The sequence below is a fragment of the Lolium rigidum genome, chromosome 2 (genome assembly GCF_022539505.1).
Source record: "Lolium rigidum isolate FL_2022 chromosome 2, APGP_CSIRO_Lrig_0.1, whole genome shotgun sequence".
NCBI classification, from domain to species: domain Eukaryota; kingdom Viridiplantae; phylum Streptophyta; class Magnoliopsida; order Poales; family Poaceae; genus Lolium; species Lolium rigidum.
Genome location: NC_061509.1, coordinates 77,843,382 through 77,868,392, shown reverse-complemented (window position 1 = coordinate 77,868,392; position 25,011 = coordinate 77,843,382). Strand labels below are relative to the sequence as shown.

Here is a 25,011-nt window from a genome sequence, read left to right as displayed (position 1 = left end):
TGTTCCAAGCTGCCAACGTGATGGGCCTTGAGATTTCAGGAATTGTAGACTATATGGGCTGCCTTACTGGGCTGCAGCCCATCTACATTCAACAATCCCCCACCAGATCTCATATGCACATCAGATGACACATTAGTTCCATTCACTGTTTAATATACCTGCACTTCGGTGGAGACTGTTAAGTTGAACTTCCACCTAGGCAAGGTGCTACGCTTGACTACAACCGAACAATGGACTATGCCTTGAATTGTCGGTCTTTGTGCGAGCAAGTTTCGCTCAATGCCGGCACGGTACTAGGCTACCATAGCCTTCCCCTCGGGTGGAGCTTATAAGTCATACTCCTCGGCCCTTCATGAGCTTACTAGAGATTCACCCAAATCTCCCACACTATGACCGGTAGTGTCGCTCGTATAGGTGTGTTCTTCAAAAGATCGCCTCGTAGGACGGCGTCTTCGCTCATCAAGAGCCGCTCGGAACACATTAAGACATTGTCAACCTGCCTTACGGTAGCTATGAGAGAATTTGCATCTGCAGCGGAGTGGGAGTATTAAATTTTCTCTCAACTCGGTTACTCCGGTTTGTTTTCCCGGTCCTACTTCACGGAATTTCCGATCACATAGGTTGGGTTACCCCTCGGCAACTCAAGTGGGTCTCAAACCCATCTCCCTCGATGCTAGGTCTATCATATTTCTTGATAGTCCTTTTGTGAAAGGATCTGCGCGATTTTTAGCACTTTGGACATAATCCAATGCTATCACTCCGGAGTTCTTCGGTTTTCGACGGACTTCGTCTCCTCTTGATATGTTTGGAACTTTTCATATTATCCTTAGAACTTTTCACTTTGATAATCACGAGCTTGATTATCACGGTTCATGAGGATGGCCGGTATTGGTTTTTCAACCATAGGCAAGTCCATCAAGAGCTCACAAAGCCATTCCGCTTCGACGGTAGGCCGTATCTAATGTCGTGAGTTCTGCTTCCATAGTTGACCTCGTTAAGATGGTCTCGCTTGCAAGACTTCCAGGAAACAGCGCCACCACCAAGAGTGAAAACATATCCACTTGTGGCTTTCATTTTAGCATCAGAAATCCAATTGGAATCACTATACCCTTCAAGTCCTCTTGGATACCCGGTATAATGAATTCCATAACTCATGGTTCCCTTTAGATAGCGCATTACTCTCTCAAGAGCATCCAATGATCATCTCCCGGGTTGGCCACAAACCGGCTAAGTTTGCACACAGCAAACGAGATATCAGGCCTCGTAGCGCAAGCTAAATACATGAGTGAACCAATGATTTGAGAGTATCTCAATTGATCTTTAGTTGCCTTTTCATTCTTTCGAAGCAAGACACTAGGATCATAAGGTGTGAGAGAAGATTTGCAATCAGCATAGCCAAATCTGCTCAACACCTTCTCAACATAATGAGATTGCACAAGTGTAATCCCATTATTCTCATCTCTCAATAGCTTGATGTTCAATATAACATCAGCTTCTCCAAGATCTTTCATCTCGAAACATTGAGATAAGAAGGTTTTTACCTCCTTAATCACTTTGAGACTTGTCCCCAAAATTAGTATGTCATCCACATACAAGCATAGGACAACTCCCTCACCCCCACCATGGCGGTAGTACACACATTTGTCGACTTCATTGACAACAAAGCCCACTGGATGTCAAAGTTCTTTCGAACTTCTCATGCCATTGTTTGGGTGCTTGTTTAAGACCATACAAAGATTTCTTTAATTTACACACCTTTCTTTCTTGACCTTCTAGTACAAAACCATCAGGCTGTTCCATGTAAATTTCCTTGTTCAACTCTCCATTTAGGAAAGCCGTCTTAACGTCCATTTGATGAACGAGAAGACCGTGTGAGGCAGCCAATGACAGTAGTACTCGAATGGTGGTCAATCTCGTCACAGGTGAGTAAGTATCGAAGAAATCTTCGCCTTCCTTTTGGGTATAGCCTTTGGCTACAAGCCGAGCTTTATACTTCTCAATAGAACCATCAGCTCGAAGCTTCTTCTTAAATACCCATTTACATCCTACAGGTTTGCACCCATAAGGACGCTCAATTAACTCCCACGTTCCATTAGCCAAGATGGAATCCATCTCGCTTTGAACCGCTTCCTTCCAGTAGTCCGCATCGGGAGATGCGAGAGCTTCGAAATTGTAGTGGGAGTATCATCCACAAGATACACAATGAAATCATTACCAAAAGACTTTGCAGTCCTTTGTCTCTTACTCCTTGTGGGAGCTTCATTGTCATCTTCATCGGAATCTGAACTCTCATCATCAGATTCCTCATCAGACTCCATAGGAGTTTCATGTATTGGATCAGATTCCCAACTAGACATGACATGCATATCTCTCATAGGGAATATATCCTCAAAGAATGTAGCATCTCTTGATTCAAAGATGGTGCCAACATTCATGTCGTCCACACCAGATTTCACCACAAGAAATCTATAAGCAATGCTATGGGCAGCATAGCCAAGAAAGACACAGCCCACGGTTTTTGGTCCAAGCTTTCGCTTTTTGGTGATTGGCAAATTCACTTTTGCCAAACAGCCCCAAGTTCGTAGGTAGGAGAGTATTGGTATTTTCTTTTCCCATTCCTCATAAGGGGTAATCTCTTTATTCTTGGTTGGAACACGGTTTAGGACATGACACGAAGTCAATATAGCCTCCCCCCACCATTCCTTGGATAAACCCGACACATCTAACATGGCGTTAACCAAATCGGTTAGAGTACGGTTTTTCCTTTCCGCAATCCCATTGGATTGTGGGGAATTGGGAGGCGTCCTCTCATGGATTATACCATGTTCCGTCACGTAATAAATTGAACTCATTAGAAAAGTACTCTCCACCACGATCGGACCGAACCCTTTTTATCTTTCTTTCAAGTTGATTCTCAACTTCAGCCTTATAGATTTTAAAGAAATCAAGAGCCTCATCTTTACTTTTCAGTAGATACACATAACAGTACCTAGTGGAATCATCAATCAAGGTCATGAAATATTTCTTTCCACCTCTTGTCAACTCACCATTCATCTCACATAGATCTGAATGTATGAGCTCTAGCGGTGCCAAGTTTCTTTCCTTCGCAGGCTTGTGAGGCTTGCGAGGCTGCTTTGCTTGCACACAAGCATGACACTTAGAGCCTTTGACAAAGGTGAATTTCGGAATTAAACTCATATCAGCAAGCCGCGTCATACAACCGAAATTAACATGACAAAGTCGTGAATGCCAAACATTAGTTTCATTAACACTAGTGCTTACATGGTTCACAACATTATCACAGAAGTCTTCTAGAGAGAAGCGAAATATTCCCTCACAATCATATCCCTTTCCAACAAAAGTTCCATACTTAGACAGTACAACTTTATTGAACTCAAATACCAACTTAAACGCATCTTTCATAAGACGGGAGCCACTAACGAGATTCTTCTTGATAGAAGGGACATGCAGCACGTTCTTCAGTTGCACGATCTTTCCGGAAGTAAACTTCAGATCTACCGTGCCAACACCACGAACAGTAGCATGTAACCCATTCCCCATCATTACTGAGGAACCTCGGGCCTGATAAGAGGTAAACATGGAGATGTCAGCACACACATGAACATTGGCACCTGTATCAACCCACCATTCCGTGGGCTGAAACACCGAAAGAACAATAGGTAACATATTACCATACCCTGTAGTTACTTCCTCTGTGTTGCCAATGACCATGCTTACGTAATTTGAGTTCCGTCCAACTCGACATTTCTTTCCTTTGCGTTGTGGATAACGATTAGCCCAATGGCCGATCTCGCCACACACCCAAGCAAGGATCTTTCTTCTCCGTTTTCCCCTTCTTCTTGAAGTTGGTAGTCCGGGAGACTCCCTTGTTCTTTCCCTTGGACTTGTGGGCATTTTTCTGTACCATATTGGCAGCGAACGTCCCTCGGTTCCTCCAGAGTGTGTTTGTCTTTTGCCCTCGCCTTCTCCTCAACATCCAGAGAGCCCATGATATTCTCAACAGAAAACTCATGCCTCTGATGTTTTAGAGAAGTGGCAAAGTTCCTCCATGAAGAGGGAAGCTTAGCGACAATGCATCCCGCGACAAACTTGTCCGGTAGCACACACTTGAGAAGCTCGAGTTCCTTTGCCATGATCTGTATCTCATGAGCATGTTCTACTACAGATCGGTTCTCAACCATTCTGTAGTCATTGAACTGCTCCATAGCATACAGTTCACCTTCGGCATCGGCAGCACCAAACTTAGCGTCCAGTGCATCCCACAGTTCCTTCCCATTTCGAATGTGCGGATAAGCATCAACCAACTTGTCTCCAAGCACACTTAGGACGGCACCCACAAAGATTACGGTGGCATCCCCGAACGCTTTATCCTCGTCGAGAGTAAGCGGACCTCCGGGAGTACCTTCCGCAACTCGGTGCACGCCCATAGAAGTGAGCCACAAGAGGGTTTTACTCTGCCATCTCTTGAAATGAGAACCCGTAAAAGGGCTCGATTTGAGCGCAGCAGCAAAACCAGACGGTGAAAATTGCCTATGCAAATAAGGTTTTTGAATTGTTGGATTATTAGGCAATTTACATGTGAGTTTAATTACCGAAAGCAAGATTACAGATGCACAAGCATACTTAACCATACACATCAGACTAAGCACATGCATCAGATATGAACATGGAATAAGTAGCAGTGCAAGGTAGGAGAATAAAAGCACGTACATCGCGACCGGGAAGGTCGCACCAGCAGCAAGCACCACCACCACCATGGGAGTTGTTGATGTCGCCCATGGTGTAGTCGGATCTGTCGATGAAGCAGTCGAACCGGCGAAGATGAACACGAACATCAGCGAGCAGTCGCGCCGAGACGCTCCCCAAAAACCTTATCGCCCGTCTCCCGGTGCAGGATCTCAACGGACGGGGTTTCGGAGGCCTCCTCTCCCAGACGGCCGTGCACGCAATCGCCGGGATGGGGAAGACTAGAGAGTAGCACAGCAAAAGGAACTTCGCGAGAGAGAGAGATCTAAGAGCACTGTTCTCCAGATCTGATCGGTCTCCTTGTATAGCCTGGGAGGAGAGCCGCCCTGACCGCGTTGACACGCGCGTAGGAAGCCAGGGACACGCGGCGAGCATGCACATGCAGGTCGACACGTACCCAACACAGTTGGTGCACCAAGCAAAAATTTAGGCTTCCTTTGAGTGTGTCTCGAACTCGAACTCGAGTCACGAAACGCGACGTGCGTGCGTGCGTGCGTGACGAGGCGAGGCGGGGCGGGCGGAGGAGGAGGAGTGCGCGAGGGCTCTCTCTATTCTCACTCACTTGGAAGGAGTAGAACAGCAGCCCATATATACCACTCCAACTCACTCCCAACTAGAAATGTGGGACTAAACTTTGTCCCCCAAGGCTGTTCCAAGCTGCCAACGTGATGGGCCTTGAGATTTCAGGAATTGTAGACTATATGGGCTGCCTTACTGGGCTGCAGCCCATCTACATTCAACAGGATATTCAGTGGAAAGGTTAATCGTTTTAACAACTGATGGCACCCCACTGCCAATACTTATTTCAAAAAAGTGTACACTGGTTTCTGATTAACATGAATTGCTTCGGTAGTGCATTGTAACTGTTTGCTATCAATTATACATTTTGATACTACACACAAGCATATGAAAGGAAACATCACGGCTCAAACATCCAAGGAAGGAATTGACAGCATTTGCTCTCAAGCCTGGCAGGGCGAAAGCACTTAGGCGGCAGAGAATGTTTTTGAAAAACAAGCCTTAATTCCATCATCATCACTATCAGTTGACTTTCACGGCCTCGATTAACACAAGTTAAAAGAGCAATGGGATCAAAACAAAGGCTCTCTTGAATCTTCTAGCCAAATTGGTGTGTTTTGTTACATGTAACGTTCAACACAATCCACAATCCTTGTAATGCTACGTTTTCAGAAGCATGTGCACCAAAGAGGAATAGATATGCCACAGGCCATATTTACAATTTGAGAGATATACAGCCGACATGATTACAATTGTACATTCATATTCCACAAACATCTCGGTCTGCATGACCTAGCACACTGCACCAACCCACTCAAGCGATTGGGACTTGTGTCTGTATAAGTCCAAATGGTAAATAGCAAACAAAAAAGAACATTGAAGTGGGGAAGTTAGCATTGCTCAAACGAATTAGTAGCATTAGCTCTCTTAGGGGGAAACTGCGAATGTTTTAAAAAACAAACCTTAGTTTTATCACCATTACCTTGAATTGAATTTACCACTCCCAAATGAAATATAAATTAGCTTATGAAAAGATTACAGTGTAACAAAAAAAAAACAGGTCTGTGTAACCATTAATTATATATCATCTTTTTTTTGCAGCAGATTTTACATCACCTGAATTTTTTGTAATCTGCTCCAAGTGTGATCCAGCAGATGATGTATTTTACATCACCACCCTAGGTGACGTATATTTCACAACTACAAACATATGGACAAAACACACCTAAATAATTTGAAAACACAAATAAGTTCCGGAAATACTTTTGTACACCCACGCATGGGTGTGGGTGTTTCCATCACCGTCCATTTATTCTTTGAGATTCGTGCCCACCATGGTAGATGGAAAGATTCCTTTCTCTCTCCTCTTTTTATCCGAATCTCAAAGCACAATGGACGGTGAAGGAAACACCCACACCCATGCGTGGGTGTACAAAATCCACTCTCAGTAAGTTCCAAATAATACAATATCACATCACACAAATAGTTCATCATTAAGTTACACACAAATCAACTCACAAATACTCAAAGTTCATCGACAAACACATAGTTCATCACACAATTCAATGACGACCACCAACTCATTTGTTTCCCAAACTATGTCCACCACTCCTCCATGAGATCCTTCTGAAAATGTTCATAGGTATCTTGATCACGTATCTCGTGGTAGCTATAAATGAAGCGGGTGACGTGGTCTCGTTAGCGTCGCACCCGCATCGGTTAGCCCATCAACTCATAGTGATAATCGTTTAAATCTTGACCACACTCGTTCCCGATGATGATGTTATGCATGATCATGATACCGATCAACATTTACCAAAGGATCTCTTGGTCCTAAAATTTCGCCAGACCTCTTATAATAGCAAATTGAGCTTGCAAAATCTCAAATGTTATCTCCACATCCTTCCTATCAGCCGCTAGTGCATAGTGAAATTATTTTTCTTTCTTACCTTCAGGTTGGTGAGTGGCTTCACAAATGTAGCCCAATACGGATGCACCTATGAGTGCATTGTAAGTATTTGCTATTAGTTATACATTTTGATAGCAGATTTTTTCATAGGTGCATCCGTTGGCAATGAACTGCACTGCACTGGCGTTGTCTCTCCATTGGAGAGCTTTGCACACCTAGTGTTTGACACTTTGTCAAATGTAAAATTTTGCTCTTTTCGCTAACAACTTTTGCTTCTAAATTTTGATGTGCTCTTTTAGCGGAGGCGAGGAGCTATAGGTCGCCGATAGCCTCATACAATAGACACACGGATGACCGGGAGACCTCTCTCCTTTCCCCAACTCGTTGCTACAGTACCTCAGAGCCGATCCCCAATCGCTGGGCCAACCCGAGGCCGTTCTCGCCAGCGCCGCCAGTCGGGACGTGCTGAGGGAAGGCTGCGGTCTCTGTAGTGTATATACTAGGTGTAGTTTTGGCCTGGCGTTATGCCGGGCGGAGCTCGCTGGTAGTCTCAGGCCAGAGCCGGCGACTGCTGTTGTTCTTCTTCCTCGTTGTCCTCGTCGGAGGGGAGAGGTTGGAGGTTGGCAGCTGCTCCAGTAATAAGGTCTGTGTGCCCAGTAGTGGAGGTGGCGGTCTAGATCCAGCGGCGCCATGATCTTTGGCCCAATGAGCGGCTCAATTTCAACCTCCGAGAAGGAGGCTCAGTGCTCGATTCGTCGGAGCTCGTCGTCTCTCCACCGCCAAGTGGTTCATCTCCGGAGGAGGAGAAGCGATCGGCAAATCAGCAACATCGCCGGAAGCATGCTATCGAGCATCTTCGCATCGCATCTCGACGGCAACGTCTCGAGGTCGCCGGCGACTGGTGGTGGACGCGCCCAGGGACCTGATTGCTTTTTAGGTTTTTGTCTCAGGGTGTCTATCGGTCACATTGCAATCTTCTAAAGCTACGTTTTCATCTTCGCATACCAACACATTGATTATATTAATTCCATACAGATTCATTTCCTAATTAGAAAAGTATTCAATTCAATATGCAAACTCAAAGCAACCAGCAACGCAGCCGAAATCTAATGGCAACATCACATCTGCGATTACAAACACAACATGCGGTTTTTACATCGTTGCACAAAAACAATTAGCAGCATTAATCTCAAATGCACAGCCACTTATCAATCATTATAAACAAGTACCGTACAAATTGATTTACACAAATTATAAAGAGCAATGTTACAAGTACCTGACTCTTACAGCCAGATAATGCATCTTCGTTTACATGTATGATTCAGCACATCCCAAAATCCTTCTAATCCTACGTTATCATCTTCGCATTCTACAAACAGCTCAGCCTAGCACAAGGGAAAGGCATTGTATTCATCACCTGCAACTCAACTGGTTCATCAGCAGCAAACTCATCTGGACTATAATCTGCAAAAATATTAGAAAATAAAACAGCACATCGAAGAAATCAAAATGGGAAATTTAGCATGGCTCAGACATCCAAGGAAGGAATTAGCAGCATTAGCTCTCAAGCCTGGCTGGGCGAAAGCTCTTAGGCGGCAACTGCGAATGTTTGAGAAACAAGCCTTAGTTTTATCATCATCGCCATGGATAGAATTCCCAAATTCAAACAAACAATAAATATAGAGTAACATAAGTCCAGATTGCAATGTAATCACAAAAAACGGCTCTGTGTAACCATAGATTTGCAGCCACAGGTTCCTATCAAATGTGAAAGAACTTGCTGTCGGCACAATGTAGCATCTCCGGTCAATGCTTGTGGCTACCGGAGACGTGGCATCGTGCCCAAATCAGAGAAACCAAATACGAAATAAATTAAGTACGAAATCCCTCAGAGACCCGTTTAAAATCACGCACACAGCTGAATCAAGCCGATGCAAATGGTATCCCATCCAAGACCAAACCACAAAGGTTATGACCAAGGATGGACACTTGCAGCGCCATAGAAGCAGCTGTTGTTTACAGTGTCATACGGCACTTCCTGGTCAAGAGCTCTTCACTGAGATAATTTACGAAACGGAAGCAAAAGAAGCAATAAAATGAAGAAATTAATCAAAGCAATGCTCAGTGGAAAGAGAAGTCGTTTTTGGTTTGTAGGCTCACGGTGACAGATGCCACCACTGCCGAAAACCTATATGAATCATCATCGCATCACAGATCTCGAGACAAAAAGATCAAAACCAATAAGCAATGGAAGAGAGAAAGAATCGGATAGGCTTCAGTGTGTGTAACAACATGAATCGATCAACGGCGAACGAGTTCGCCTCACCGAAATCCGCTAAGATCCTTTCGGACCTGAATCATCACCAGCCAACCTATTCCAATCTCAGCTCATCGGAAAATCTTCACACAAAAAAGCACGAACTATTTAAGAGGGGAAACGAGAATCGAATGAATCGGAGAAAAGGCTTCAGCGTGTGTAACAACATGAATCGATCAACGGCGAACGAATTCGCCTCACCGAAATCCGCTAAGATCCTCTCGGACCTGAATCATCACAAGCAATCTCCTACTAATCCAATCTAATGGCAACACGATAAATCAAGAGACGAACGGAAAGACGAGATGAATTACACACTCTGAGGTGGGGCTCAAGGCAGATGGCGGCTAGGGTTTCTGAGATGGGTTGTAGAGACCTCCGGGTGGTCAGTATAAATAGGGGCGAAGATGGGGCTAGGGTTTCCTTCAGGGCCGTGCAAAATGAGAAGAGATTTTCGTTAGCGGGCCGAATTTGGGTTTCGTAACGCGAGTTGCTTGGTCAACTCGGCCACAGAATGGTTCTAACGGGCCCTTCATGAAGGGCTTTTGTTTACGCGGCTTGGGATCTGCGGATAGACATGAACGACTTGGTCTTCAGAGTTTTGTATCCTTTGTTAGCTCAGTTGTTTGTTAGGTTTAAAAACAAGCTCCATCCTACTGAGTTATTTTTTATGATAATGAAGTCACGGAAATAAGGAAGGTCGATCCTGGAAAAAAAAGGTGTGGTCCATCCTTGACTATCCAAGAGAACGTCTATCGATACATAGGAGAATCCCTTCTCATGTGCATCATCTCACAACTCGGGTCCTCAACCTAATGGTGATCCTAAAACTAATAGTAATGAAAATCCATAAGGTGAAGAGAATCACTATCAGATAATGAAGATGTTCCTCGTTACAGTAATACTCCTCCACCTTCTCATGTGAGAATATCACACCGAGAAAGAAGGAAAATCGTCACAAATGATGTATCACTTACATGAGTGAGGATGTAAATGATACTGGAAAGGTGGAGGATCCAACCTCGTATAAATAAGCCATTAAGAGGTTGAATCCCTCCAAGTGGCAAGTTGTCATGGAAGTCGAGATGAAATCTATGCAAATAATGTTTGGAACTTAGTAGAAATTTCTAATGGTGCCACAAGAGTAGACTGCAAATGGATATATAAAACAGAGTATGACTCCAAAGGGAATGTCAAAAGGTTCAAAGCTGAATTTTGACAAAAGGTTTCACATAGAGAAAAAAAGATCGATTACAATGAAACCTTCTCTCCTATGTAATCCAAAAATTCTTTTAGGACCGTCATGGCTCTAGTAGTTCGCTTCGACCTAGAATTGCATCAAATGGATGTTAATACTCAAATGGATGTTAATATGATATTTCTAAATGGTGATCTTAATGAAGATATTTACATGTCTTGGTCGAAAGGTTTTGTTATGGAAGGAAAGGAACATTTGGCTTGTTGTCTGAAGAAATCCATCTATGGCTTGAAGCAAGTTTCAAGACAAGCAAGCTTCAAGACAGTGGTACCTCAAGTTCAACAAGATTATTACAATTTTGGTTTTACGGAAAAAAAAATGGACAACTGCATTTATATTAAGTTTAAGGGAAACAGGTTCACACTTTTAGTCATGTATGTGGATGACATGTTCTTGGTATGCAGTGATAAGGATATGTTCCACATTACCAATAATTTTATGTCTTCCAAATTTGATATGAAATATCTCAGTGAAGCCTCGTATGTCATTGGGATAGAGATTCATCGAGATAGGTCTAATGGTATGTTTGTACTATCACAAAATACATACTTTGAGAGAGTACTGAATAAATACAATATGCCTAAGTGCTCAGGCTCGGATGCTCTTGTAGGCAAGGGCGACAATTTTGGGACATTTTAATGTCCGAGGAACCAATATGAAATCGATCAAGTGAAGTCGGTTGATGTCTACGCACGCTTCTATTCTTGTAGACAGTGTTGGGTCTCCAAGTGCAGAGGTTTGTAAAACAGCAACAAGTTTCCCTTAAGTGGATCACCCAAGGTTTATCGAACTCAGGGAGGTAGAGGATAAAGCTATCCCTTTCAAGCAACCCTGCAATTACGATACTAAAGTCTCTTGTGTCCCCAACACACCCAATACAACTTGCCAGAGGTGGGCCCGTGCCTAGGGGTGGTTTGGCCACCTCGGTGCTCCCCTCCGTCTCTGCTTTGGACTCCGTCTTCGTTACGATGGAACGTTAACTTCGGCTTTTGTTTCGTCCAATTCCGAGAATATTTTATGTATAACTTTTCTGAAATACAAAAACAGCAGAAAACAGGAAACTGACACTGTGGCATCTTGTTAATAGGTTAGTTCCGAAAAATGCATAAAAGTACCACGAAGTGTAAACAAAATATATATAAATTGGTGTAGAACAATAGAGCATCAAAAATTATAGATACGTTTGAGACATATCATCGGTTCCTTATGCTGCAGTTGTCGGAAGCATCATGTACGCACAAGTCTATACTCATCATGACTTGTCTTCCGTAACCGGGATACTTGACAGATTCCAATTAAGTCTTGCTTTATTTGCAAGGCACAAAGTATTACATGCTTAGTTATAGAAGGTCTGATAACCTTGAACTTATTGATTATTCATATGTTGATTATACCGGTTGTGTAGATAGTAAGAAATCCATGTAAGATACGTTTTCACACTTGCTGGAGGAGCCATGTCTTAGAAAAGCTCAGAACAAACAATGACTGTTTCATCATATATCTATGATGCAATCAGAGTATATAACACGTTACGAGGCCACTGGGTAGGCTATATGGTTGAAGAATTTCATTCACGGGCTTAAAGTGCTTGCCGAAATTTTAATACCACTTGTATTGTACCGCAATAGTGAACCCACATGTTTTTATAGGAGTAACAACAAGTCAAGTGTTGTTGCCAAGAACATTGGCATTAAGTATCATGTTGTGAAATATATAATCTTGGATCAAACAATTATTACTAAACATATAAGTACGAACTCGTATGCTTGCAAATCCACTAATGAAAGGCTTACCACCTAGTATTTTTCGTGAACATCTTACCAATATGGGATTACTAAAAGCCTTATGATTATGGAATAAAGAGACCACTATAAGAAACACTCTCAATAAGTAAAATGTTATCCATTTTGATTTAGAAATTATCTAGTTGTAGGAAGAGACAAGCATCGGCTTCGTGGAAAGAAAAGGTGGGTACGATTTTCCTATCCTCGTCCTCTGCAAAGCAAATCAGACAAGGTCCGAGAAGAGCACTACACATGATAAAATAAATGGTAAGATCCTGACTTAAATGCTACACTCTGGACCGAGTCGATATCTGGTTTTTTGTGTCTTCTTAGCTCTGCTTATTGTTTCTTCTTAACTGAGGTATGACATAAGTGTTGAGGTTCAACGACATTTCATGTTCTATTGTAACACCTCGTTTGGTTTATAATTCCTACTGAGAACGGGTGAATGAAGTTAAACCTAACAATCAAGTGGGAGAAAGTTGGGTTGATCTGTCAGTTTTAACATATAAAAGAGAAAGACAAATAACACTTAAAGTTAAGATAAAAGAAGGGCCGATGGGATCAACACCCAAGACATTTTCTTTTATGTGGCTTATCTCCTAAAGGCCCTGATCGGGGACACCTTAACCAACTAACGGTTTTGCCCCATGTTGCATGCAGATATATATAAAGGGGAGAGCCCGACGGCTGGTGATCTACGAGTTAGCACAACTCCTAAATCCCTAAGACTACACCAATCATAGCTTGCACACAAGCAACGATAGTGGATGGAACCTTGATAACGCGTGAAGCACACGTCCGTTGGGAACCCCAAGAGAAAGGTGTGATGCGTGATACGTCTCCAACGTATCGATAATTTCTTGTGTTCCATGCCACATTATTGATGTTATCTACATGTTTTATGCACACTTTATGTCATATTCGTGCATTTTCTGGAACTAACCTATTAACAAGATGCCGAAGTGCCGATTCTTTGTTTTCGCTGTTTTTGGTTTCAGAAATCCTAGTAAAGAAATATTCTCGGAATTGGACGAAATAAAAGCCTAGAGGCCTATTTTCTCACGAAGCTTCCAGAAGTCCGAAGACGAAACGAAGTGGGGCCACATGGGAGCCAAACCCTAGGGCGGCGCGGCCCCCCCCCTTGGCCGCGCCGCCCTGTCATCTGGGGCCCCCGTGCCGCCTCTCGACTTGCCCTTCCGCCTACTTAAAGCCTCCGTGACGAAACTTCCAGTACCGAGAGCCACGATACGGAAAACCTTACTGAGACGCCGTCGCCGCCGATCCCATCTCGGGGGATCCTGGAGATCGCCTCCGGCACCCTGCCGGAGAGGGGAATCATCTCCCGGGAGGACTCTACACCGCCATGGTCGCCTCCGGAGTGATGAGTGAGTAGTCTACCCCTGGACTATGGGTCCATAGCGGTAGCTAGATGGTTGTCTTCTCCCCATTGTGCTATCATTGTCGGATCTTGTGAGCTGCCTATCATGATCAAGATCATCTATATGTAATTCTATATGTTGCGTTTGTTGGGATCCGATGAATAGAGAATACTTGTTATGTTGATTATCAAAGTTATGCTTATGTGTTGTTTATGATCTTGCATGCTCTCCGTTACTAGTAGATGCTTCGGCCAAGTAGATGCTTTTAACTCCAAGAGGGAGTACTTATGCTCGATAGTGGGTTCATGCCCGCATTGACACCGGGACGGTGATGTAGAAAGTTCTAAGGTTGTGTTGTGCTGTTGCCACTAGGGATAAAACATTGATGCTATGTCTAAGGATGTAGTTGTTGATTACATTACGCACCATACTTAATGCAATTGTCTCGTTGCTTTGCAACTTAATGTCTGGAGGGGTTCGGATGATAACCTCGAAGGTGGACTTTTTAGGCATAGATGCGGTTGGATGGCGGTCTATGTACTTTGTCGTAATGCCCAATTAAATCTCACTATACTCATCATGATATGTATGTGCATTGTCATGCTCTCTTTATTTGTCAATTGCCCAACTGTAATTTGTTCACCCAACATGATGTTCGTCTTATGGGAGAGACACCTCTAGTGAACTGTGGACCCCGGTCCAATTCTCTTTACTCGAAATACAATCTATCGCAATACTTGTTTTTACTGTTTTCTCTCGCAAACAATCATCTTCCACACAATACGGTTAATCCTTTGTTACAGCAAGCCGGTGAGATTGACAACCTCACTCGTTTCGTTGGGGCAAAGTACTTTGGTTGTGTTGTGCAGGTTCCACGTTGGCGCCGGAATCTACGGTGTTGCGCCGCACTACATCCCGCCGCCATCAACCTTCAACGTGCTTCTTGGCTCCTCCTGGTTCGATAAACCTTGGTTTCTTTCGAGGGAAAACTTGCTGCTGTGCTCATCATACCTTCCTCTTGGGGTTGCCCAACGAACGTGTGAAATACACGCCATCAAGCATATTTTACGGCGCCGTTGCCGGGGAGATCAAGACACGCTGCAAGGGAGTCTCCACTTCTCAATCTCTTTACTTTGTTTTTGTCTTGCTTTATTTTATTTACTACTTTGTTTGCTGCACTAAATCAAAATACAAAAAAATTAGTTGCTAGTTTTACTTTATTTGCTATCTTGTTTGCTATATTGAAAACACAAAAAAAAATTAGTTACTAGCATTTACTTTACTTATTTCATCATGTTTCCTTTTAATTTTACCACAAAGAACATACCGGTAGGACGTGGGTCTATAGTTGGGAGAAATAACATAGAAGAATTCTTCAACCATGTTAGTACCATTGAAAATTTTGAAGATAGACACTTGGTAGACCTTGCGCCTACTTATGAAATTGCTGCTGCACATTTAGTTCGCTTGTTGGAAACCAAATTTGTTAATCTCAATCCTATAATCCAACACATGTTTTTCACACTTGGTGATATGGAAGAAGGGGAAAAGAAAGATTTTGTTTTAGAAACCCTTCTTAGAGAATTTGGTGGTCTAGCAAGAGAAGCTAGAAAGGTCTTTGCTAAATTTAATATGCTTGGTTCTCCTACTAATTTTGCTAGTCTCCTTGAAAAGATGGATATGGATAGAATAAGATACACTAATAATATTGATGATGGTGGGGAGATCAAAGCACCAATACCATGCAAGCTCCTAGCTATGAATGATGCACTAGAAAATAATTATGCTTGGCTTGTTCCTGAAAATTTGTTTGATGAGAGTAGCACGCCTAAGACTAATGAAAAGGGAGATGCTAAAACTTATGTATCTAATATAATATGTCTGGTTGAGAAGAGCCCACACCCCGCTGTAGAAGTACCACTCTTCGATAATACTTGATACACACTTTTCGCGCCTAGGCTGAAAGGCGTTAAAGAAAGCGCTTATGGGAGACAACCCATGTTTTTACCTACAGTACTTTGTTTTTATTTTGTGTCTTGGAAGTTGTTTACTACTGTAGCAACCTCTCCTTATCTTAGTTTTGAGTTTTGTTGTGCCAAGTTAAGCCGTTGATAGAAAAGTAAGTACTAGATTTGGATTACTGCGCAGTTCCAGATTTCTTTGCTGTCACGAATCTGAGCCCACTGCCCTGCAGGAAGCTCAGAAAATTATGCCAATTTACGTGCATGATCCTCAGATATGTACGCAACTTTCATTAAATTTGAGCATTTTCATTTGAGCAAGTCTGGTGCCATTTTAAAATTCGTCAATACGAACTGTTCTGTTTTGACAGATTCTGCCTTTTATTTCGCATTGCCTCTTTCGCTATGTTGGATGAATTTCTTTGATCCACTAATGTCCAGTAGCATTATTCAATGTCCAGAAGTGTTAAGAATGATTGTGTCACCTCTGAATATGTCAATTTATATTGTGCACTAACCCTCTAATGAGTTGTTTCGAGTTTGGTGTGGAGGAAGTTTTCAAGGATCAAGAGAGGAGTATGATGCAACATGATCAAGGAGAGTGAAAGCTCTAAGCTTGGGGATGCACCCGGTGGTTCACCCCTGCATATATCAAGAAGACTCAAGCGTCTAAGCTTGGGGATGCCCAAGGCATCCCCTTCTTCATCGACAAATTATCGGGTTCCTCCCCGAAACTATATTTTTATTCGGCCACATCTTATGTGCTTTTTCTTGGAGCGTCGGTTTGTTTTTGTTTTTGTTTTGTTTGAATAAAATGGATCCTAGCATTCACTTTATGGGAGAGATACACGCTCCGCTGTAGCATATGGACAAATATGTCCTTGGTTTCTACTCATAGTATTCATGGCGAAGTTTCTCCTTCGTTAAATTGTTATATGGTTGGAATTGGAAAATGATACATGTAGTAATTGCTATAAATGTCTTGGGTAATGTGATACTTGGCAATTATTGTGCTCATGTTTAAGCTCTTGCATCATATGCTTTGCACCCATTAATGAAGAAATACATAGAGCATGCTAAAATTTGGTTTGCATATTTGGTTTCTCCAAGGTCTAGATAATTTCTAGTTTTGAGTTTGAACAACAAGGAAGACGGTGTAGAGTCTTATAATGTTTACAATATGTCTTTTATGTGAGTTTTGCTGCACCGGTTCATCCTTGTGTTTGTTTCAAATAAGCCTTGCTAGCCTAAACCTTGTATCGAGAGGGAATACTTCTCATGCATCCAAAATACTTGAGCCAACCACTATGCCATTTGTGTCCACCATACCTACCTATACTACATGGTATTTTCCCGCCATTCCAAAGTAAATTGCTTGAGTGCTACCTTTAAAATTCCATCATTCACCTTTGCAATATATAGCTCATGGGACAAATAGCTTAAAAACTATTGTGGTATTGAATATGTAATTATGCACTTTATCTCTTATTAAGTTGCTTGTTGTGCGATAACCATGTTTACTGGGGAACGCCATCAACTCATTGTTGAATTTCATGTGAGTTGCTATCAAGGTTTAAAATAGCGTGCTAAATGAAATAGCGTCGGTCTCCTTCAAACGCTATGGACGCTATATCGTGCTAATTGCGTGCTATATTTCAAATAGCATTTTGAAAAAAATATCAAATGTAGTCTATAAATAAAGGTTTCGCTAAAAAGTTTGGATATTTAGTCCAAAAAATGACTGAAACATACATACATAGCCACATACAACAAATAGATCTCGAATTTTTCAGAAGGCTAACATCAATATTCCACAAGGCAACAACATAGTATAAATTATTTATTAAGAATCATCGAGCATTAGCGATATTAAGTTCTAATCTAAAAGAGGAACCAAAATATTGCAGTTCATCGTCACGAAAAAGTGAAAGTAACTTTACTTGAAAAAATAGCGCGCTAACGCTATGAAATTTTAGCACGATATATCATGCTATTTCACAAATAGCACCATAGCGAGTAAAATTACTAAAATTTAGCGCAGACCCTCCAAATATGCTATTGCGTGGTATTAACGGAGAAATAGCGCGCTATTTTAAACCTTGGTTGCTATGCATGTTCGTCTTGTCTGAAGTAAGGGCGATCTACACTGAGTTGAATGGTTTGAGCATGCATATTGTGAGAGAAGAACATTGGGCCGCTAACTAAAGCCATGATTCATGGTGGAAGTTTCAGTTTTGGACAAATATCCTCAAGTCTCTAATGAGAAAAGAATTAATTGTTGTCAAATGCTTAAAGCATTAAAAGAGGAGTCCATTATCTCGTTGTCTATGTTGTCCCGGTATGGATGTCTAAGTTGAGAATAATCAAAAGCGAGAAATCCAAATGCGAGCTTTCTCCTTAGACCTTTGTACAGGCGGCATAGAGGTACCCCTTTGTGAAACTTGGTTAAAGCATATGTATTGCGGTGATAATTGCGGGCACTATTAGTACACTATGCATGAGGCTTGCAACTTATAAGATATAATTTACATGATGCATATGCTTTATTACTACCGTTGACAAAATTGTTTCATGTTTTCAAAATCAAAGCTCTAGCACAAATATAGCAATCGATGCTTTTCCTCTATGAGGACCATTCTTTTACTTTCAATGTTGAGTCGGTTCACCTATTTCTCTCCACCTCAAGAAGCAAACACTTGTGTGAACTGTGCATTGATTCCTACATACTTGCTTATTGCACTTATTATATTACTCTATGTTGACAATATCCATGAGATATACATGTTACAAGTTGAAAGCAACCGCTGAAACTTAATCTTCTTTTGTGTTGCTTCAATACCTTTACTTTGAATTATTGCTTTATGAGTTAACTCTTATGCAAGACTTATTGATGCTTGTCTTGAAGTGCTATTCATGAAAAGTCTTTGCTTTATGATTCACTTGTTTACTCATGTCATACACATTGTTTTGATCGCTGCATTCACTACATATGCTTTACAAATAGTATGATCAAGTTTATGATGGCATGTCACTCCAGAAATTATCTTTGTTATCGTTTTACCTGCTCGGGACGAGCAATGCGTACAGCAGCAAGTTTTCCCTCAGTAAGAAACCAAGGTTATCGAACCAGTAGGAGATGAAGGCCACGTGAAGGTTGTTGGTGAAGGAGTGTAGTGCGGCGCAACACCAGGGATTCCGGCGCCAACGTGGAACCTGCACAACACAATCAAAATACTTTGCCCCAACTTAACAGTGAGGTTGTCAATCTCACCGGCTTGCTGTAAACAAAGGATTAAACGTATGGTGTGGAGAATGATGTTTGTTTGCAAAGAACAACAAAGAACAATGATTGCAGTAAATTGTATTTCAGATGTAAAAGAATGGACTGGGGTCCATAGTTCACTAGTGGTGTCTCTCCAATAAGATAAATAGCATGTTGGGTGAACAAATTACAGTTGGGCAATTGACAAATAGAGAGGGCATAACAATGCACATACATATCATGATGACTAATATGATATTTACTTAGGGCATTACGACAAAGAACATAGACCGCTATCCGAGCATGCATCTATGCCTAAAAAGTCCACCTTCGGGTTAGCATCCGCACCCCTTCCGAGTATTAAGTTGCAAACAACAGACAATTGCATTAAGTATGGTGCGTAATGTAATCAACACAAATATCCTTAGACGAAGCATTGATGTTTTATCCTTAGTGGCAACAAGCACATCCATAACCTTAGAACTTTTCGTCCATCGCCCTGGATTCAATGGAGGCATGAACCCACTATCGAGCATAAATACTCCCTCTTGGAGTTACAAGTATCAACTTGGCCAGAGCCTCTACTAGCAACGGAGAGCATGCAAGATCATAAACAACACATATATGATAGATCAATAATCAACTTGACATAGTATTCCATATATTTATCGGATCCCAACAAACACAACATGTAGCATTACAAATAGACGATCTTGATCATGATAGGCAGCTCACAAGATCTAAACATGATAGCACAAGAGGAGAAGACAACCATCTAGCTACTGCTATGGACCCATAGTCCAAGGATGAACTACTCACACATCAATCCGGAGGCGGGCATGATGATGTAGCGTCCTTCGGTGATGATTCCCCTCTCCGGCAGGGTGCCGGAGGCGATCTACTGAATCCCCCGAGATGGGATTGGCGGTGGCGGCGTCACAATAACTTTTCTCGTATCGTGGCTCTCGGTACTAGGGTTTTCGCGATGGAGTGAATAAATAGGCGAAGGGGCAGAGTTGGGAGGCGACCGAGGGGCCCACCCCATAGGCCGGCGCGGCCAGGGGCCCCACCGCGCCGCCCTAGGGTGTGGGCGCCTCGCGGCCCCTCTTCGTCTCCTCCTCGGACTTCTGGAAGGCTCCGTGCAAAATAAGACCGTGGGCTTTTGTTTCGTCCAATTCCGAGAATATTTCCTGTGTAAGATTTCTGAAACAAAAAACAGCAGAAACGAGAACCGGCGCTTCGGCATCTTGTTAATAGGTTAGTGCCGGAAAATACATCAAAATGATATAAAGTGTATGTAAAACATGTCAGTATTGTCATAAAACTAGCATGGAACATAAGAAATTATAGATACGTTTGAGACGTATCAAACCTCGAAATGATGTCCATGGACAGTGCCGCTGGAGTCATGAGGATCCCCAAATCATGTACCACTTCAATGCTTCAAGCCTGCAACTATGGTATTATAGCTGTTGTGGTCCATGATCTTGTGTTTCTAATGACGCTTGAGAACTAAAAGTACATAAGCAAATACCACCTACAAAACCACCCTAAAATGGGGGTCAATTTGTCTAGTTTTGCATGGTTGAGGGGATTATGTGAGCCAATTTAAATTGAGGGGTTCTCTTTTCATTTTTTTTTAAAAAACTTATGGAGGTATGTATACTTGTTTCCGGATGTAACAAATCACTTTTCTTAATTGAAAGAGTTGGTAAAAGTCTTTTGTTTGGCAGAAAGTCCACCGATACTACAATAAAATCCAAAAGTAATAAAATCTACAAAAGATCTTTGGACCAACTAGCGACGACTGCAAGCACTCAAATGAGTCAAAGGCACGCCGCCGTCCTTGCCTCCCCCTCGTTGGAGCAAGGCAAAGATTGATGTAGTAGACAGACGGGCAGTCGTCTTGCTAAGGTTCTAAAGGACAAACACACGAGAGCAGTTGTTATCGCCGATGAAGAGAAGTGTAGATCAAAAGGAACACAAACCAAATCCAGCGAGATTCACCGAAGACAAACCTCCACATGCCCTTTGACGATGATAGATGCATTGCCGAGAGAGGGGTTGGGCTGGGAGAACTTTATTCCATCTTCAGGGAGTCGTCACCGCCATGTATTCCTGAATATGACACAAACCCTAAACAGACCGAAGAAAATAGTAACAAAAACGAAGCCCTCATCATCTCTCTCTTAGGAACGAAGGAGGTACAATAGCAGTTACAACTATTGACACTCCACTACCATCGCGATGGGACCGACCCTCACCAAAATCGGGGGAGGCGCCACCGAATGTCTAAATTACCTGAAACTTGTCAGGTTTTTTAAGGACTCCTTGAAAAATGTAAGGCCCTTTCAGCATGTCAATTGCTTGTTTGATATGATCCAAAATTATTTTATTTTCAATAGTAGCGAGCTCTTCCCCCAAAAGGTTGATCTTCTTCTTAGAGCTAGCTCATCCACTTATCAAGAGCTCCACCACCTGCTTAAAATTTGTTTTTTTTGTATTCCTCTTGTAAGATCAGATGTAAGTTTCTCATACTCTTATCTCTGTGGAAGGCAAGCGTATTTTTCAATAACTGTAATGCGAGATTTAACAGTCAGGAAGAGCTCCACCTCCTGTTTAAAATTTGGTCTTTTGCGTTCCTCTTGTAAGATCAGATACATGTTTCTCATACTCTTATGAAGCTCTGTAGAAGGAAAGAGTATTTTTCAATAACTGTAATGCAAGATTTAATAGTCAGGAACCAACCTGTAGACCGAGCCCTGTGTCAGCCAAAATTTCTCAGTATTTCATTGCCTGACACCTGAAATGTCATTATCACGTAAATTAACTCCAAAAGTCTAGAGAATTCAACAGCTGCCGAACAACCAGTACACGCAATTACACTAATCATATACACTTTGGAAAGCAAATCTTGCTTACCACTACACAACTTTCCTCTTATGTTTTGAAACAATTAACAACACGCTATGGACAAAAAGAATGTAGGCCGTCGACCTGTATACATATATTCTGCACACCAAACAATAAGCTTCAACCTCTTGCGACCAAAATATTGCTCTGGCCATATTTCAGATCTTCTCAGCAGAATTATGAGTAGAGATCGATCTGAACAATTCAAGGTTCTTCTCACAAGCCCTCAACAGAGGATAGACCGGGCGTCGATCACTGATTGCGGAGGATCCAGGTCCTTGTCCTGGAGAGCATTGCCTAACAGCTTTTGCATCTCTGATGCGAAGACGTCGTCCAGGATCTGCACAACATAGCTCTTCAGGGTAAGAGGATTTATACAGTACATATTATTTGTTTCATCATTCACAAATGGTAGCTATTCGCTTCTTGTTGTCAAAATATTGCACCGTGCCTATAATTTCATACAGAACTTGCTGCCCCCTTGATAAGGCATAAAAAAACAAACACTGAAAATGTGATTACCAGGTTCTATATGAACCGATTTATAAGAATTATCTTGGTAATTTATCTCAATTCGTGCTATTGCACTTTGCTATAATTTCCTTTTGTTTGGTAATAATAGTTTTCATTTCTTAGAGCTGCTTCCCTATTATAAGATAATTCTTGGTCTCCTGTTATAAGATAATTCTTGGTGAGTGTGGTCTTACCCCTAAAGCGTAACTGGATCCACGGTACCAAATCCTATTCTCCTTTCTGCTCTCAAGAAATCTCAACACAATCTGAAAAATAAAGTTGATATATAAGCACAATTTTTCATGGCAACATTAGGACACAGAGTTTCTTTCTCATATTTACCTGGCCCAGCCTATCCCAGAAACCTCGGCAAATAGCAACAAATATTCTGCTGGAAAAGACCTCGTGGAGGTTGTGCATGTAATCAGAGAGCTGAGCACGGAGAGCTTGCATCCTTTCACGCATCTCGCTTTCACCTTCAGTCTCTTTTGTTTCTTCAAGAATCCGTTTTAGCCTCGTTGTACGGTTAGCTTGTGTCTGAAATTAACAAAAAAAATTAGACCTATACATGTGTGATCTGTCTCAGTTCAAACTGGATGAAGAGCGACATTAGTGTTTGAATGTGTCACAATAATTCTTACATCACTGACAATCTTCTCCACTATTGCTTGCAGATATTTCTTGTACTTCTTCCTCAACATCACTGTGATGGAGTTCATTTGCTCTCCAAAAACCGTGGTCCCATTTGCTATGGTTAGATATGCTGCCCATGATTTGAGAATATCCTCAATTCGGCAGTGTAACACATCTAGCATTCTTTTAACTGTATTCATGAATGTTCCTAGCTGTGATGAAGAACAATCAACTGGTCATTAGTGAACTGTGGCCCCCGTTAACGTCACTGAACAAAATGTGTGATATGATGCAAGCATATATATACCTGATTTGGCACAGCATATGGAGCTATCGATTGTCTTCTTGTCAGTCTTTGAACATGCTTCTCAAGAATTTTTGGTATGCCGTCTCGCAAAGGCATTAGAGTCTCCATATATTGCTTCTCCAATGCCTTCATAACTTCTCTTTCGACATCAGCAATAGCCTGAATAAGAAAAGGCACATCAACAAATTGCATGATAAACAGAGGGAGCTGATTCATGGAGTGCAAGTGTGTGACATACACTCTCCAAACTCATCAGATATTGAGGCCATCTGTTGATAACCACTCCATACTCATTTATGCTTTCTTTAATTTGCTCGTATATTTGCTCGACAAATGGTGAAGTTGTTGATGCTGCAGGGTATGCTAACTGCAAAGACAGGTGATATATTAAGCAAGGAAGTCCAATTGCTAATCTCAACCAAGCGATCTGTTGTCTAGTATGTGTTTTTATGATTACCTTTTCAGCTTTGCAATAATCAAGCAAGTGCAACCGGGTATCTTCAACCCACACCATGATGTAATCATGGAACAACTCTCTCGAAAGTACACCCCCATGGACAGGTCTAAAATTGTATAAATGCAACGAAATGAATCAGCTGAAAAGTATGTGCACTTTGGGCCTTGGAGAAACATATCAATTGTAGAAAACAGTAGCGGTATAACGGTATATCAACTGTATCTAACCTCAATTGCCAGGAGTCAAGATCTCTCTCAAAATCAGCAGTTGCAATGAGCAGTTCAGCAACATGTTGTAGCGGTCTTGATGGGGGACTTGCAGAAAGAAAACCCTTCAATCGTTTGCAGAGTTCTGTACTATAGAGGGATGCTGCTATGTTCGGAAGATCTATCGAACTGAAGGGGGAAAACGTCAGGGAAGTTCCGAGTAGTATCTGAACATATGGAAATATTTTTACTAGAGCAAGCATATATTTGCTACCTTGGAAGTATATTCTGATTGTGAATCTTGATATCTGCTTGAATTTCAAGACTTATGTTAATGCATAGTATCTTCATTTTGAGATATGCAGCAGAAATAGTCATAGGATCAGTGAGAAGGCTGTCATTATTGCTCGACATGAATTCGTCTGTCTCAATCATATGCCTCCTGCACCTCTTTGCAGCAGCAGTCTGTGAAAGGGAGATTTATCTGTTTACTGATGGCTAGAAGTATAACATCAAAAAGTATTAGAAATTCAATTCGGCTCCCCGGTGCGTATGCTCCCTATACCAAAAAATTATATTTTGACTTGTAAAAAAAATTTGACAAAAAATTCTACATGTACATCTCCATAATATATGTGCATTCGTCAAGTTTCACGAAAAATTAATATTTTTTGTGGTCTAAGTAAAAAAGAGGAAATTTATCTTGTAAAAAAGCATTATTTTTAGCACTGAATTTTGTTTTTTTACACACGTCACATGACAAGTCCATTTTTTATGAAACAACTTTGTAAGCGTGTAGCACGTGAAGATATACGTGCGAATT

The 25,011-nt window shown here is 41.8% G+C and overlaps 1 protein-coding gene and 7 non-coding genes across 8 annotated transcripts; all 8 read right to left on the bottom strand.

The window, feature by feature from the left end:
• Window positions 1-5,689: 5,689 nt before the first annotated feature.
• LOC124693663 lies at window positions 5,690-5,808 on the bottom strand. The gene has a single exon (XR_007000132.1). It is a non-coding gene; the product is annotated as a small nucleolar RNA SNORD14 (small nucleolar RNA).
• A 2,911-nt stretch (window positions 5,809-8,719) lies between these two features.
• On the bottom strand, window positions 8,720-8,839 carry LOC124693649. The gene has a single exon (XR_007000119.1). It is a non-coding gene; the product is annotated as a small nucleolar RNA SNORD14 (small nucleolar RNA).
• Window positions 8,840-8,898: 59 nt separating this feature from the next.
• Window positions 8,899-9,038, bottom strand: LOC124693935. Its single transcript, XR_007000376.1, has one exon. It is a non-coding gene; the product is annotated as a small nucleolar RNA snoR2/U65 (small nucleolar RNA).
• A 40-nt stretch (window positions 9,039-9,078) lies between these two features.
• On the bottom strand, window positions 9,079-9,258 carry LOC124693890. The gene has a single exon (XR_007000335.1). It is a non-coding gene; the product is annotated as a small nucleolar RNA Z112 (small nucleolar RNA).
• Window positions 9,259-9,311: 53 nt separating this feature from the next.
• On the bottom strand, window positions 9,312-9,405 carry LOC124693906. The gene has a single exon (XR_007000350.1). It is a non-coding gene; the product is annotated as a small nucleolar RNA Z152/R70/R12 (small nucleolar RNA).
• Window positions 9,406-9,465: 60 nt separating this feature from the next.
• On the bottom strand, window positions 9,466-9,565 carry LOC124693902. Its single transcript, XR_007000346.1, has one exon. It is a non-coding gene; the product is annotated as a small nucleolar RNA R11/Z151 (small nucleolar RNA).
• A 92-nt stretch (window positions 9,566-9,657) lies between these two features.
• Window positions 9,658-9,757, bottom strand: LOC124693904. Its single transcript, XR_007000348.1, has one exon. It is a non-coding gene; the product is annotated as a small nucleolar RNA R11/Z151 (small nucleolar RNA).
• Window positions 9,758-21,958: 12,201 nt separating this feature from the next.
• Window positions 21,959-23,322, bottom strand: LOC124686761. The gene is made up of 4 exons (XM_047220662.1): window positions 23,227-23,322; window positions 22,928-23,122; window positions 22,780-22,851; window positions 21,959-22,412 (listed from the first exon to the last, which is right to left on the bottom strand). The coding sequence occupies exons 1-4, from the start codon at window positions 23,302-23,304 to the stop codon at window positions 22,299-22,301; spliced, it is 459 nt and encodes a 152-aa protein (XP_047076618.1). The 5' UTR covers window positions 23,305-23,322; the 3' UTR covers window positions 21,959-22,298.
• Window positions 23,323-25,011: the final 1,689 nt, after the last annotated feature.